Raw genomic sequence first — 16,509 nt, 5'->3', positions numbered from 1 at the left:
GTTTTCAAAATAACAACATTTAGTAGTTAATGTTTTTCTTTTTTTCCAAGTATTTTATAATGTCGCTATTTTAAGATGTTTTTGTTTATTCAGTGTAAAGATATTCTGTTGTTTCGATTCTGCGGGACTTAATCCGATCAAAAGCCAATGAAAAGATCTTTTATATGTTGCCGAGAAGATGGCGGGTGATGAACTTGTAAGAAGGGGATGGTAAGTTTCGCTGACGTGTTCATCAGCCGCAGTAGGCGAGCCTGTTTTAAAGGCATTTACGTGGGCATTCTTTACATTTTATTATTTTACTTTCATGGAAAATCTGAGTTGTCATTGTAATTTAAACTGAATCGGTTGTGTCAACGGTATAAAGTTTTGGCTGGATTTGCAGATGTAACGTTTCCACGAGAAAAAAAAAATGTTTTATCCAGCTATTACTTGTATGTAGAGATGCAGAGCGATTCAAAGAATAATTAAATACGTAAAGTGCTCAAAGTAGTATTGATTTAAGAAAAGCAATTGGAGCTCCATATGATGGGCTGTTGGTTCCAAAGTGTCGTCTGCATCACAGATGCTGTATTTCGATCATTACTGTCATCAGAACCGTTTAAGTACATAAAACACTAACAGTGGGCTCCTCACTTATCGAAGTCTTATAAAGCTCCCTACTAGTTTGAAGGAAAAAGCTGGAGCAATACTGAAAAAGCTTCATTTAAGGAAAAAGCATGGATGCTTGTTACTTGCTTTTACTGGTAACTAGTAAAAACGTAAGTTTAAATGCTGCAACATTCACGAGTCAAGCAACAGATTTGTATGGATATCACCTTTTCTCCCATCCTCTTTACAGTCACCAATTATTTTGCCCCAAGACAGTATCGCCCAACTGCCTGAGTCAAATCGTCTCAGCTATGTCTGAACATTGAAAGCCTATAATTGCCCTAGGCCCAAAAGACGAATTGAGCACCGATGACATAGATAGCTGTAAACATCAAATATTACCAACATTATTATATTAAATATTACCACCCATTATGGGTGTTCTTCTTGTTCCTATTCGCCAGTGGAACATAGGGCTGCAACCACACCCCGCCATCAGACCCGGTTCTGGGCGTCCCTCTCCAGTTGAGACCATGTCATGCCAGCTGTCTCTGCCTCTCTGTGGACTGATCTTCTCCACGTCTGTCTGGGTCTCCCAACCTTGCGCCTCCCCTGTGGGTTCCAGCTCAGAGCTTGTCTTGTTAAATTGTCCGCTGGCTTTCGTAAGGTGTAACCAGTCCAGCCCCACTTCCGCTTCCTGATGTCTTGGCTGGTAGATTTTTGGTTGGTTCTCTCCCAACTTGCATTAGAGATCTACTTGGGCCATCTGATGTTGAGGATGTAGCACAGACATCTGTTGATGAATGTCTGAATCTTGTTGGTGATGGTGTTTGTCACACACCATGTCTCAGATCCATAAAGAAGGACTGCCTTTACCTTTGTGTTAAAGATGCGGATCTTGGTGTGGAAGGATGAAGCCTTGGAGTTCCAGATAGGTCGTAGGCTGTGGAATGCAAGCCTTGCTTTGTTTATTCAGCTTCTTACATCTTCATCTGTACCTCCATCTTTGCTGACTATGCTGCCAAGGTAGGTGAAACGGTCAGACTCTGTAATACACTCCCCATGTAGTTGTAGTGGGGCTTCTTGCTTGTTGTTGACACGCATTACCTCTGTCTTGATGTTGATGGTCAGGCCAGTCATCGCTGCTTCTTCTGCGAGCCGAGAGAGCTTTGTCTGTGCGTGGTATGGGCATAGCTGGGACAATTTGACTCAGGCACTAAGGCATTATGGTCTTAGGATGAAATGACCACCACCACCCACCTTTAAACACAAGCTTTTACACCCATGCACACACATTTGTTATGGTATAGTAACAAATATAGTACTATTGTGAGAAGTCACTTTGACCCAAAACCATATTGCCTAGCCATATCGACTTCACTCCTGTTGACATCAGATCCACACATTGAGCAAGCTCAGCCACCATTTTACTAAACAGAAATAGCTCACAATATTGTATAAGCATAGTTCTTTTCAATTACTTATATTAAAAAAAGCCATTTATTCGTTAGTTTGGTGGTTTGTATTAAATGTGTAGCTACTTGGGTCATTTCTTCCTGGGTCAATTCAATTTTCATTGTTTAGAGAATGTGGTCCTGTGTGGGATGATTTGGTCATGGCAGGGGTTGATCTGACTCATAGGTTAGGTTGATATAGCTTTGGGGTAAAATGATGGCCAGTTGTGCATTGATGTTGCACTTAGAAAATGCGAGTCTGAAAGTTGATGCTAATGCAGGGAATTAAGTTTTAAAAGCATGCAATAGTGCTCAGATGGGAGATCTTGAGAGACGTTTACAAGACATTGATGGCTAACCTAAGATATTGATGGCTAACCTAACTCTGATTGTGAGATGACTGCAAAACTGACTAGACAGGAAGGAAGGTGTGCAGCATCTCAACCATTGTGACGGTATCAGGATGAGATGTTACATCAGTGCACATGTTGATGCCCTCAAGGATTATGGGAAGCACTGTTTAGTCGAGCGAACAGTATCTGAGAAAATTGAGACTATCAGCTTGTTCTTGATGCTGGGAGGGGTCAACAGATGCATGCAACTGGGAGGGGTTTGCACAATTTCAAAAAGATGCGTGTGGAAGTGTTAGAGCAGTGGGGGAAAATGTACTTAATGACTGATTATCTGTAAATAGCGGCAGTGCCACCACCTCATGTAGGGCAGGCAAATGACTTTAGGGTCTAGCCCACAAAAGATGGGTGAAAACAAGGTGGTCTAGGCCATAACAGGTAGTGAGCTCAACAGTTTTGATACACTTCAGTGACTGATGGGCCTATGAGACAAGATTGAGCATCGGAAAGTCTTAAAGTGGGGCAGGTGTTGACATGTCAGAGATGCACCTCTACATCCCCACTTCTGGGCTTGCAGCAATGATTATGAAAGTAGAACAGGACAGTAATTTGTAATTTTGTAATTTCCAGTAGTCTGAGGAGAGTGTGGCTCTATAGACAGTTTTTTTTTCTTTGTATATCTTTGGGCAAAGATAATGTAGAAGCATTGATTGGTTGATGGTTTTCTTATGCACAGTTATACAACATTTATTTTCATTCTGTTCGGGAGTAATTTAAATTGAGTGAATAAATACTTTTGTAAGCAAAAACTGTTTTTGCAGGCATCTTACAGAAGAAGGTCTGGATCAGTGTGCAGAAAACGGAAACACTTCTGTGGATGTTGTAATCAAGAATGCACTAAATGTAAGTAGAGAAAGCTTTCTTACTAAAGCAATGAAAGTGCTTAGTTTTCATTTTTGCTATTATCCTAATATTAAAAACAACCATATGTTGTCCCAAGTGGTGTAAACTGAGTAAATATTGGATAGATATAGATATAAAGAATGAATTTTTTTAAGCGTAATTTTGTTTTTGGTTAATTTATAATTTGAATGGGAAGAAAAAGCCAAGAACCTTTTGTATAACTAGTTGTAAACAGGAACAAAGTAAATGCAACCAACACGATGACTTCCTTCTGTGGTTATGCTTGGGTGGGCCAGTCATGCAAGAAAACACAACACCAGAGAGTACCTTTTTGCTGCAGGAAGTTGGTAATTTATTTATTCCTCTGCAGAGAGGTTCAGCTTTTGTCTCGGGCACACTGTTCTTTCTCTGGGTGTGGCATCTGTTTACAGGGCTGGCTGCCTTGCTGTGATATAGCCTTAGCTGCTGACGGCATAAAACACCAATTTCCCACCTCTCCTTTCCCATAAGACCAAACGAATCTAAGTAAAAGAGAAACACGACAACTTGACTAACTGTAGGTTCTGACTTTACTGCATAAATTAATCTGAAGGAGGGCTTTGCCACCGCAACTACTTATTTCCTCCCCATCAGACCTACCAGAACCTCCACACCCCACTTCCTCTATTGTTATATGGCCTCCTATGTCTCCCATACATGTCTTGACCTGATTGCCTTGACCAGTTCACTGGCTAGTCCAGTGCAATGCTCAAGATCAGGTCGCCATAGAGTATGCATATTATTTGTATGCATGCAATGACTTTCTGTGCATATACCTGCATTTGCTTCAGTGTGCTTGTTCAGTTGGGGGTTTGCACATGAGTGTGCATCCCCCTATCTGGCTCTGCCTGACCTATAAACCATAGGCTCCAAGGCACTTAGGTTATGTAATGGTTCAGACCATTTTGTCTTTTTTACAGATTTACTTAGCCAACTTCCTCACATGTAGTGCATATCATAGACCACAATACTTTAAAAAATCTATTATTAATGGCAAACTTGCCAAACATTAAAAAAGAGAAAGCGAAATCCACAAATGCTGAGGATCAACTGTGATAAGTGTGGAAGCTAGTTACAACTTACTAACAGAGTGACCAGTCACCTGAGTGTTTTTGTTAAATACTTGTTTGTCATCTTTACCTGTTTTCATACATACCATAATATACACTTTTTATCGATGGTTTGAAATGGGAGATGCAAGCTGTTAATTTGTAAGCTTTGACAGCCCATACAACTGTGAAACATTCTCAGATGATGTACAGTAAATCCTGTAGTAAGGAACATTATTCAGAATAATCTATGGTAGTTTCTTCACCAATGAATTTGTTATCTCAGAAGCTAGAAACAATATGCAAACATTCTACTTTTTGTGAAAATCATAAGAACGAAAAAAATAAAATTAACAATACAGAACTAAATTTATCTAATATACCCCCATATAATATAACCTTATCATACAAGACTGTTTAACATGTTTAGCATCACTCATGCACACTTTTCTCTGTTTTGCATTTATTCCATCACATTAACCACCATTTTTTTCACTGCTTTAAAATGGACAGTAAAGACTGCAAAACTGTCCACTTCAGATAATTAAAGTGCTGACATTTTTTCCGCAGAATTTTATTTTAGAAAGGGATCTTCTGTGTCAGGTATAAATAATCTGTATTTTTATGTTGTTGCAGGCAGACTTGCGAGACATTGGTGGCAAGTGGCTGCCAGAAGAATTAGGTGGTGGAAAGGGAAAACTGGACTATGTAAGTTAACTATATAAGAATGCCTAAATGCATGCATATATGTGCTATAACCCTTAGTGTATAAAAAAACCCAAGTGTTTCAAAACTTTTAAAGGTTTAAATAATTTCACTTTTCACAAGATTATGCAGTACTTAATCAAGCCATCATGCTTTAGAGGTATATGTCAAAGTCATTAAATGCATCCTATGTTTATCTGTATTATATAACTGTTTACTTCTGTTAACATCATCCAGGGTTCTGTCTTCTTAAATTAAATATATAGCCTTTTCTTTTGGTGTGGTTTGGTAATAAATGTTTCTTTCTCTGAAGCTGGAGGGGCCTGCAGTCTTACAGCTTCAGAAACTTCGCAACATCTCAGCACCAAAAGACAATGAAGAATCACAGGTTGCACCTCGCCTTTGGAAAATGACTTTGACAGATGGGCACACAAGTTGTCTTGCCATTGCTTTGGAACCCTTGAAAAACTTAAGGTATGCATTCTGTCCAAACCTTGCTAGATTTAGCTTTTTAAATTTATGAATGTTTATTCAGTATATCATTTCAGTGTTTAAACCACATCCCAGTGGCTTGCCTGGTTATAAAGTTTGCACCTTACAGATACTGTGATGTTGTGTATGTGTGTGTGTTTTTTCCACCCCCATTCACTAACAGCTAAAGATAAAGGGGAAATAAATGCTGCTTTTTAAAGCTGAATCTTTCTTTACAATTTACTTCCCATGACTTAACAGGACAAATGGAATTCCTTTAAGATTAAATGAGCAAAACTTGTCCACGCCATGTTTTCTGACAGTTTGGTGGTAGTTTGGATAATCTTCATTCATTGAGATGATTACAATTTACTCGTGATTTAATAACTGGAATTGTTTTACATGTACACCAAGTTTCCGCTGTCTCCCTACTTAAAAAATATGTGTTTAAAAAGCAGTTTCAGGTATAATAATAGTATTTATATAGCACACTTCCTCACATGCAAACAAGCTCAGTGTGCATTACAAGATACAAGAGGCAGTAGATAATGATGATGTATAACAAAGACAGGCATCACTCTCAGACAAACACACATACATGCACAGTGAACATTGCTAGGAACATGAAAGAATGCAGAGGTAGGAAGATTGTGGGGAAGAGGGTAAACTGAGATGTGTGAATTTTCTAAAAGAACAAGCACACTTCTTTGTAAAAGGTAGAACAAACATGCTCCTTTCTAAAAGGTAGAACAAATGTGCTCCTTACTAAAAGGTAAGAACAGTTCATTTTTGCTAAATTTGGTTATTGAAACTTATTTTAAAAGGATATTTTTGGGACATATACAGGGCTTCTGCTAAGGCTAAATTCTTTGGGGTTTCAGGGACCCCTTCTTCAGATTTTTAAGGGGTCCCTGTTCTTCGCCCAACTTTGAATGGGACCCCATCGACGAAAGTAGAAGGGGTCCTCCAAACTTTTAATGCGTACTGTACGCAATTTTTTGCGTAAGCAGAAGCTCTGATATACTTATTTTGCATTTGTTTGGTTTTGGGGAGTGAATGGTCAAAATGTGGTAAGCAAAGGAGACTTCTTACCTGAAAGCGGGAATACCTTATTGAGTTAAAATGTGAAATGGTGGATACATGAAATCTACTAAACTTAAAAGATTTAAAAAAAAATTTTCCTGAGAAGCCAAACATTATTATTAGACTTAGAGAGGCTTGTTTAGTAGGTCAAGAGCTGCATTCATGGATTTGCAGTCTGACCACACCACCTGGCACAAAGCTGCTTCTGGAAGGGACTGTGGATGTTGAGAGCTGCTACTTACTGTTGACCAACAAGAATGTGCGAGTGTTGGGTGGCCGTGTGTCCAGTATTGCTGACTCCTGGGAGCTGAAAAGGGTCAGTGTTACTATTTTACTCTTTCAGTGTAATAGCTTTCATTTTGACAAGTTTAATTAACCTTATACGAAAGAGATTTCCTGCTATCTTTATTATATCTTTTGTATTACAAAGCTCTGTTTTCAGCTTCACTCTGTCATCATGATCCCAGATAATACTTTTATGTAAGGAAAAACAATTTAAAGGCCTTTAAAGTGGGACTCTTCTTCTTCTTCTTGTTCTTCTTCTTCTTTTATTATTATTTCTTTTCACCCCCAGTGGAGCATAGGATTGCTTAAAATGCGATTGGTGGGAGGATTTAGAGTTCCCAGTTTGTTCTTTGTAGAAACTGGCTCAACAGTCACGAGCAGGCATCCAGTCAGAAGGAGGACCACCACCATTTGTGCCTTTTGGAAAGAAGATTTCTGCAATAGAAGCTCCAAAAAAGGGCAAGTTTAAAGAAGAGTTTTTACCTCTTTGAATTTATCCATAATAAAATATTATCAAGAGCTAAAAGCTGTAGAAGAATGCATTTTATGTATTGACAACATGTTAGCAAATAACAGCATCATGTTCTCTGTCTATTCTGATGAACATTCAGTTTCATGTTCTGAAGCACTTGAAACTTATTTGGTGTAACACAACATTTTAAGGGGTATTTATTTTCTCCATGATCATGAGAAGGGTCTTCCATAAAATATGTATAGCTTTGATAATTCTTTGCACTCATTTGCTAAACCTTTTACCCAACATATGCTGTTACATTTGGTAACATATTTTTCTGTGTATACAGGTGTGTATTTGCTTGCACTTTTATTACTGAACTGTTCCATAATGTCTTTCCTTGGTGTCTCTTCTTTCAGATAATTTTAAATCTCTGGGTGTCACCAAGCAAGACAAAGAGGAAGAAGATAGTGAATTCCAGCAGCAGCGTCAAGCAACCATTGCAGAGGCACTTATGGGAAAAGCAAAAACATTTGGAGGAGGATCCCGGCCAGCAGTTCAAGATCGGGATGTAGCACGCATAGTAGATATGGGATTTTCTCCAGACCAGGCTAACAGTGCTTTGCGACAAGCTGGTGGCAATGTCAACACTGCTATAGATGGCTTGCTTGGTGGAAATTATGCCATTGGTGGGCGTGGTCGTGGTGGAGGTGGCAGAGGGGGGAGCATTAGCATCAAGGACAGCAGGAATGATGGTCGAGGGGAGAATGATGATCGCATTGGTTCTCGTCGTGGAGGCCGAGGTTTGTTTGAGGCTTTGAAAAACTAATTTTGAAATGCTGTAAAATTTGGGCTATCTAGATGTGTTATCGGTTGTGAGTGGGGGTTTTTTTTGTGTTTTGTTTTTTTTTTTTTGAGCTTCCTGTTGTAGGTGAGAATTTGAGGAAGAAGCAGTCTGCAGTAATGCTTTCTCATGGCAAGTATGCATCTACATCATGCTTACAAAACTTGGTTATGACTTCTGAAGAATGTTAACTTGAACCTTCTGGTGTGGGTGGGGGTCATGTTCGTTGGTGCAATATCTTCTCTAACTGACCATGCATCCATCACGAGTCATACATTTCTCACCAGGTGTTTCTTGGTGTCATTTTTCTTTTTTCTTTCCAGGATACAAACATGAAACATTGTTTATACTCTGATGTTGTTCAATGATTTTGCAGTAAAATGATGTTGACCCAAGACAAAAAAAGTCAGGCATACTTTTTCAGTTGGAAGTCTGTTTATGTTCTTAGGAGGAGGAAGAGGGGGTGGATCAGGAGCAAGAAGGGGAAGAGACCAAGATGATGATGATGACAGTCTTTCTAGTCGTCCCAGTGGTCCAGCTACACTTTTTGACTTTCTGGAAACCAAGATTCCCACTAAAACAGGTAATGACATTTCTTTTCTAGGAAATGACAGCCTTTTAATGCTTTTATGATAGTTTTTTTTTTTTTTATATAGTAGAAAGAGTAGTAGAATATACCATATTCTAGATCTTGTAATGGCAGTGAACATATGTAGGGCATAGCTTGTGGAATGCAGAACCCAACCCTTTCTGCTGTCTTTACCTTGTCTGATAACTCAGATACCCATTTCTGCAGTGCAGCTTGGGGATTGGTAGTGGGGTAACAAGTAAGCTACAATGTCTTCATGACTTAGAAGGCATTTACTACAAGGCATGCTAGTCACAATTATCATCTCTTCTCCAGTAACGAAGGTCCTTGAAGGGTTGAAAGTTTGTTATAATTATTTATGGTGCATTGCATACTTTATTTGCAAAATGTATAAACAGGAGCTTGGGTGTTTCATGCAGACATAACTCGTTTAAGAGTCTGTCTCTTCTTTTAATCTTTGCTTGATTTAACCCATTCATATCTTGATATTAAAAAAAAACTCTAATGTTGCTACTAAATAAACATAAAGAGTTTTAGAACAGTGTTAAACACTCCTTTAAATGCAATCTTTAGCTGTGAAAGCATTTCTATAACTGATAATTGAGATACATGTAGTTGCTTCTCATAGATTATATATATATGGCACTAGATATTACTAGATATATTTTGTTTTGTTTTTAATGAAATGCCACTTACAAACTTTAAGCTTTATTTTCAAGGTTAAATCCTTGCAGCAAGTGATGTACAGAATATTTTGTGATATGATTCAAAGAGACCAAGTACAGCTTGAAACAAAAGTAAAGTTTAATAACTGTTGAGAAAATCTGGTGGCAGCAGTACTATTGAAATATGTGCATAGATGCCTATTCATCCTTTGAAAGTTGCCCCACATTCAGTCATTGATTTTGGAGCTTAAAAAAATAAACTGGTGAACTGAGAAAGAATACTGAAATAGCTGTATTCATATTATTTTTTTAAATTGAACACTCCACAACACTGTTATTCAGGTATAAATAAATTTCACTTATTTTACGGACCTTTTTAAATTTATACAGATGAAAGGTATAATCTACTCATTTTGTTTTATAGTAGGTTATTATTTGGAACCTTTTGAAGTCTCACTGTTGCTGTTTGTACTTTTGTGCAACAAGTGATTGATGACTATCATACCATTCCAGAAAAACAGCAAGGTAGCAGAATTATTCAGCATGTGGCATCTGCATCATCACAGGGTCAGAAGTTAAATTCATTATCTCAGCAACAGAATCACACCAGACTTCAGACAGACAGTAACTTCAGCAGCTCTCGGGTGACAAACAGCAGTGCTAACAGCTTACCACAGGATGCATCTATGGGTTATTCAAAGAAGGCAGAGTCACAAATCAAGGAAACTGGTGGCCCAGTGAAGGGGGATAACTCCCGACAGAGCCAGCCTGTAGATTCACATTCTCGTGGGCAGCAGCTTGATTCAAGGCATAGTCAAATATCAGAAGTCAGCTCAAGCAACAAGAATGCTCGCGATAAGGTCAGGACTAATGGTGGTGGAGATTTTCAGATGGATGATGCTTATGGGGTGGGTGCACTGCCTGGTCGCAGACCGCAGAATCTTCCACCACGGCTAGCGAATAAACTAGGTCGTGATGGTAGTGCACAGAATCAGGTATCTTCCCGTCCAGTAAACAGTGATTACCCAGACAGTCTTGACAGTGGCAACAGGAGGACTTATTTCAATGACGGGTCTAGAGATGGCATGCAGTCCAGTCGTGGTCCTTTGAAAGAACAGTCTTTCAACTCTTCTGGAAGAAACTATGCAAACAGGATGGATCCATCTTCAGACCAGCCCTACAACAAATACAGAAATCACTCTGTGCCTCATTCACGACGTGACCATCAGAATCACACACAAAATCAGGGCAGCAAGCAGGACGTAAGTAGGACTCATTCATATAATTAGTCTTACGATTGTCATGCTGGATCTTGTGGTGCATGGTTTAAAAGAATTTGACTTTATGTCAGCAAACTAGAAATTAATATTATCATTAAGAAGAATTGTTGCACCACCGAACATCATATTTCATCAAACAAAAAAAAACTACCTTGTAATTGTATTTGAATGATCAATTTAAGAAGCTAGAGAAGCTGGCAGGACTTGACTTTTCTTGCCTTCCCGTTAAACTGTAAACAGTGAAGTGAGTAGTAAAGATTTTCCAGAGTTGACATTGATTCCTTGTCTGCTGGTGCATATTTTAAAGTTCTTTAATTTTTTTTTGTGATATTACACAATCGTAACATTAATGTGCTTCCTGACCTTATATATAAAGTTAGGGACCAAAAAGATATTATCAAGTTTAAAATGGTTAGAAGCTGATAACTGCTTGAATAAAATTCTGGGGTTGTTAATGTATTTCAGGGCTTGTTATCCCAACTACCATGGCAGATTGGCCAAAGTGTTTTGGCCAAATACTGGGAAGATGAGCAGGTTCGTTTGTCTTTTGATTGCAGTGATACTGCTCCTATTTTTGTTAATGTTCTTACAGTTGTTTTATGCCAGCTTAGTAATTGGATGTGCATTTCTTTCTCAGAAATATTTAATACTGTTTGCATTACAGTTAGTTTTGATTGATGGAATGCATTGCTTATGTGCTCTTACATCCCTACAGGCTTTGTTGCATAAATGTATGTTACGTATTGATTTACTTAAGCAACAACTTGTTTTTTTAAATATCGGTATGTGCACTTGGATGCAGGTGCAGACAATGGTAGTGTCTATTCTGACAGGAATAAACTCTTTTTTAATGATATTATTAATAAATTTAATTTGTAAAAGGGCATTTCCCCATGTGAGCGCTATGTGCTACACACTAAAGACCACAAAATGAATTGACAGTGAATCATACCGTATGCTGCATCAGCATGGATGACTCCATAGCAAGTTTATTCCTTGTTACTCCTTAAGCATAGGGCCACACTCCATGGCAGACATGACCTAAATGCACAGAGGAAGATGAAGAACTAAGGAGAGAGCGGAATAGTATGCTTGATTATGCAACAGAAGGGTTTTAGTGCTGTATTTAAAAGCTTCGAACAAAGACATAGTCTTAAGAGAAAAGGGCAGAAAATTCCAAACAGAGGAAAGAGTGTCTGCTGATCTTCTACCCTTTGATGCATGGCACAGAGAGGAGGGCAACACCAACCGACCAAAGAGACTGTCTCAAGTGGTAAGGTGCCAGTAGCTCAGACATGTGTGCAGAGACAAGCTATGAAGACAATGATTTGCAAAGTTTGGCGACCTTGTAATCAATGCAAGCTTGAACTGGGAGCCAGTGAAGATTAAACAGTGAAGAGTGTAGCATGGTTTGCTTTTTGCCTACGGAAGACAGTGTGAGCAACATTATTCTGAACCCTTTGAAGTTTGTTCAGCAGGCAGTTAGGGGGATCGTTTAGTAGAGAGTTGCAGTAATGCAGCTGGAACAACACTTTTTGGTGATGGAAATGATCAGAAGTGACTAATCCTTTGAAGCTCAAGGAAGATGCATTGATGTGAGATTCAGTAGATAATGATGAATCAACAATAACACCAAGATTCTGGATGGCCTGGGAAAGATAGATGTTTACTCTAGAGAAGGGGAAGTGGTAGAAAATAGTACATAATTTCAATTTATTTGCAAAGGCTGTATATTACAAACAACATGCATACATATATGATGTATTTTTGTTTGGCAGTTGTATCCTGCGGTAATTGAGGCAGTTGCTGAGAATGGTGCAACAGTAGTGGTGACATTTCTAGAGTATGGAAACCAGGAAGAGGTCTTTAGCTCAGACATTCATCCTTTGCCACAACACAACTGGATGAATATTCAGGTTAGTAGTATCTGCAAATGGCTGTTTGGCAAAAAGTGCTGTAAAAATTGTAGAAGTGGTGTCTTGATTTGAAGTCGAGGTTGCACAGATTTGTTTCTGCTTCTTTTCAGAACAATGGCTACCCACGACCTCCCCAGTGTCAAGCTGCACCTCTTCTCACTCAGCCACCTCCTGGCTATTATTCAGGTTTTGTACCCTCAGACATGCCAGCACCTCCACCTTTTCCTGGCACTGAACCATTTGGTGTGGCCACAATCTCTACCATGGAGTTCCGCAGAGGTGGGTCTGGTCCCTCCTACCGCCGCAAAGAACAACCTGATCGACGAAGACCAACTCAAGCTTACTACACACCACCACCACGCAAAAAGGATGGATGATTCAGATAATGCAGTAAAAAAAAAAAGGATTTCTTAATCATTGCCTTCTTTGATTATGTTTCCATGACAAAACCGTTGCCATTTGTGAAGTATAGAATCAACTGATTTTAAAATTCAGGGCTTTGCTTCATCAGAAATAGCACAATGGTTCACAATGAGCCTTAGAGTTTACTATTTAAATATATGCATAATTGATGAGATGTAATGCACTTGCAGAAAATGGGTGACTGTTCCACCAGAACTAAGACAATGGGGAAATAGAATGATAGTTGACAAAGTACATCAGGGTGACATTTTGTAGAATTTCTTAAATGGAGGGGAAGTAAGGGGCAGCTGTATCTGTTATCATATTGTACCTGTTTCCTGGTGATAACCACACAAAAATAATGAAACCCACATTCATACAAACTGATACTTGGAACTAGCTTACAGATTGTTAAAAATGTACATGTTTAGACCATAAACTTCTTTTAAATTTTGCTTCATCGTTGGTAATAAAGCGGGGGAAAAATAAATTCTCGATTTCCATGTTTAATATACAGTCAAATCTCCCTTCTATGCCACCTACCGGGACCGAGCAAAAGTGGCATAGTAGCGAGAGTGGCATAGTAGAGAGGATTCGTAAACGGCTTTATTTGTTCAAGTTACCCGTCAGTCCAAAGCAGGGGTGGGCAATTAATTTTCCAAGGGGCCGCATGAGATTGGGATGGTTTAGAGGGCCGGACTAATAGTTAACTCAGTTTTACCCAATACTGTATGTATAGTATATATACTGGCGGGCGGGCCGGTCAGAGACAGGAATCCTTTGCCCAGGTCTGGTCCAAAGCTCTCAAGAATCGTCGGCTTCGCTAGCTGTCTCCTCTCATTCTCCCCTCACCTCTTCATCCTCCACCCTTCCAACCACATCCGCGCACTGCATCCTGTCGCTAGTCGACCCCCTCACACCTTCCCTCTGTCACGTGGCTGTCACCCGGCCAGCGACCACCACCCCCCACATTGCCAGCCTCCACCCTCCCTGTGTGCGTGCTATGTTCCATCCCACCTAACTGCAATGTCCCACACTACCATACAGTATAGTAATCGAGCACTGCGCGGAATTTCACAACTTGTGTCTTTTAATAGTCACAAAAAAGTGGCATAGTAGCGAGAGTAGGGGTGGCATAGTAAATTTTTTTTTACATTGAATTTATAGTCGGGACCGAGCAAAAGTGGCATAATACCGAGAGTGGCATAGTAGAGGGGTGGCATAGTAGGGAGATTTGACTGTAGTCCTTGATTTGCATTGGTCAAAGTACTTTCAGGGTACAAGCTGAAACATGGGTCACTGACATACTTATCATCCACAAGACAAAAACACCTCTTGTTTTCACCATCCTGAACCATATTAACCAAATCTTGCTAATACTACCTTCCAGTCTGCAGACAACTCTTCCAGGCAGTTTTTAAATAGAAAGCTCATGGTTTCTTGGGTCTGCTTTAATTTTTACTTTTTTTTAAAAGAACTTCTTGTTCACTTGGTTTGTCTATTCCCTCAAAATCACCAGTTCTTTATGAAGGGCTGGGCTTTTTGTATTTTCTTGCATCATATATTGGAGAAAATAGCTCAGTGCACAATATCATATGCTGGAACAAGTATATGGATCCTGGTCTCTTGAATTTTGCAGTAAAGAAAGATCGGCTTAAATGCTATTTCAAATTCCTTTTTTTTTTTTTTTTTTTTTTTTTTTTTTTTTTAGTGTGTTCATTGGTAATAAAAAAACATTTTCAGCTCACCAAACCCAAACATGCCTATCTGGGTTCTTTGATGGTGGTGGGCATGGAAGGATTTCTGAAGCTGCTGTACGTCTAGGAAATATTTTCTTGCCAGAGCCAGCAGTCAATAATCCATTCAGTGGCATGTTACTACTAATATATGGTAAGCTACAAGAATGACCTCATGCATCTGCTACTACCAATATAAGAGAAGCCATGGAAATAAGCCTGCCTTCTATACTCTAGTTAGTTAGACAATGTCCATGAATTTACAGAATTTATCTCCTTTTTCGACAGTTTTATAAACAGGAAGTCTGCCAAGGAACTTTCAAATTTGCCTTTCCTGCAATAAGAAGGAAGTGATGCTTTGACCTGCCACCAGGGTTGTTTTTTTTTTGTGGTTTTTGTGCGTAAGCCCATTTTGGAATCAGCAAAGTTCAGTTGATGTTTGCAGTCAAATGAATATATAACCTTCATATCTTCTCCAACAATCTGTGTAAATTATAGATTTCAGAATTCCCGAGGTGTCTACTAGTGTTGTCCACTGCCACCAAAAACAACCCACTCTGTTTGGCTATGCCATCCACAGCTGTCTGTCCCACTTTACTTTTGCCAGATTTGTTTCTGTCCTTCTATCTCAACTACTATATGCTCTCCACCAATCTGCTATGACTTTGCCAAAAATCAACCATTTCTCCATTTCTTAGTCTTGTAGCTGATTTTTAAAAAAAAAGTTTCTGATCAAATCCTTTATGGGGTTTCTGCACATGACATCATGCATCAGTATAAAAGCTTTCTGCATACTTGATCAAGAAACCATGATCTATTCCTAATTCTTGTGTCTCTATTTTCCACAGTCTCATTTAGATGCATTGGTGTGTGATCATTTTTCAGTAATGTCATGCCTGTGCCAAAAAAGTCCCATATCCAACTGCTCTTAACACACTGGGCCCCTGCATGCTACTTTTGTTGTCATGCAACCTTTGGTCACTAATGGAATAGTGCTGAGAAGTATGCAGTAAACTGCCAGTGTCCATTGAGTTAATCAAGGAGCAGTCATGAAGGAAGTGGAAAAAATACCTTAAAATGCTCCATGACAGCAAGAACAGTATCGTTGCACTTTCATTCAAGATAAATCCTTCAGGAGGAAACACAATTCATGATAAATTCACTTTCTCCTTGCAAGTATATGACAAAACATATGGGTTATCTCCAGCAAGAGCAAGCAACATTGTATTATCCACCAAAAATACCACTCATGCAATAAAATAGTACCTTTGGACAGCAAAAATCACATAACTACAGTCTAGTACCATGTTATGACTCACAGTCTTTAAACATTATCTTATCTCCATAGTCCCCTGCTCACCATTTTGTTGGCTGGTGTCATTTGTTTTAAATGTTATGTTAAAAAAAAAAAAGGAAACAAAACTGGCCTTATATTTTTCATGCTTAGTATACTCTTTGGGCTGTAGGAAGACTTGTTTTTTGGCAAAATCATGTTTGCTACAGAGTTAAGCTGTTCACTGTGTAGAGTCTGCTGATCAGTTTTACATGTATATAACACTTTCTTTGTAAGTACAGTTTTGAAAAATATGAACCTCCCTTAGTCTACAGATTTTTAAGAATCCCCTTTTTCTCCTTACAAGACTGCAGTACTAAGTTTATAGCCATGAACAGAAAAAGGCAGACCCAGGAGGTCAAT

General features: G+C 39.0%; 1 protein-coding gene across 2 annotated transcripts; it reads left to right on the top strand.

The window, feature by feature from the left end:
* Nucleotides 1–2: 2 nt before the first annotated feature.
* Nucleotides 3–13,567, top strand: LOC112560688 (tudor domain-containing protein 3-like). 2 transcript variants are annotated; one of them, XM_025232706.1, is made up of 12 exons: nt 3–210; nt 3,214–3,295; nt 5,020–5,091; nt 5,402–5,562; nt 6,817–6,958; nt 7,284–7,386; nt 7,801–8,184; nt 8,674–8,808; nt 9,993–10,741; nt 11,225–11,293; nt 12,538–12,675; nt 12,786–13,567. In XM_025232706.1, the coding sequence occupies exons 1-12, from the start codon at nt 179–181 to the stop codon at nt 13,050–13,052; spliced, it is 2,334 nt and encodes a 777-aa protein (XP_025088491.1). In that variant the 5' UTR covers nt 3–178; the 3' UTR covers nt 13,053–13,567. The 2 variants fall into 2 exon arrangements, with proteins under 2 accessions (XP_025088491.1, XP_025088490.1); XM_025232705.1 differs by lacking the exon at nt 3–210 and adding an exon at nt 1,463–1,614.
* The last annotated feature ends 2,942 nt before the right edge of the window (nt 13,568–16,509 follow it).

The sequence above is a fragment of the Pomacea canaliculata genome, linkage group LG3 (genome assembly GCF_003073045.1).
Source record: "Pomacea canaliculata isolate SZHN2017 linkage group LG3, ASM307304v1, whole genome shotgun sequence".
Taxonomy (NCBI): Eukaryota; Metazoa; Mollusca; class Gastropoda; order Architaenioglossa; family Ampullariidae; genus Pomacea; species Pomacea canaliculata.
The sequence above is the reverse complement of the archived record's forward strand: the minus strand, read 5'-3'. Positions and strand labels throughout refer to the sequence as shown.

Bases quoted from the DNA above. Each gene is read 5' to 3' on its own strand.
- LOC112560688 (XM_025232705.1), top strand. From the start codon at position 1,478: ATGCGGATCTTGGTGTGGAAGGATGAAGCCTTGGAGTTCCAGATAGGT. The intron at 8,185-8,673 runs GTTTGTTTGAGG...TTATGTTCTTAG, and splicing joins TTCTCGTCGTGGAGGCCGAG to GAGGAGGAAGAGGGGGTGGA. The intron at 10,742-11,224 runs GTAAGTAGGACT...AATGTATTTCAG, and splicing joins ATCAGGGCAGCAAGCAGGAC to GGCTTGTTATCCCAACTACC.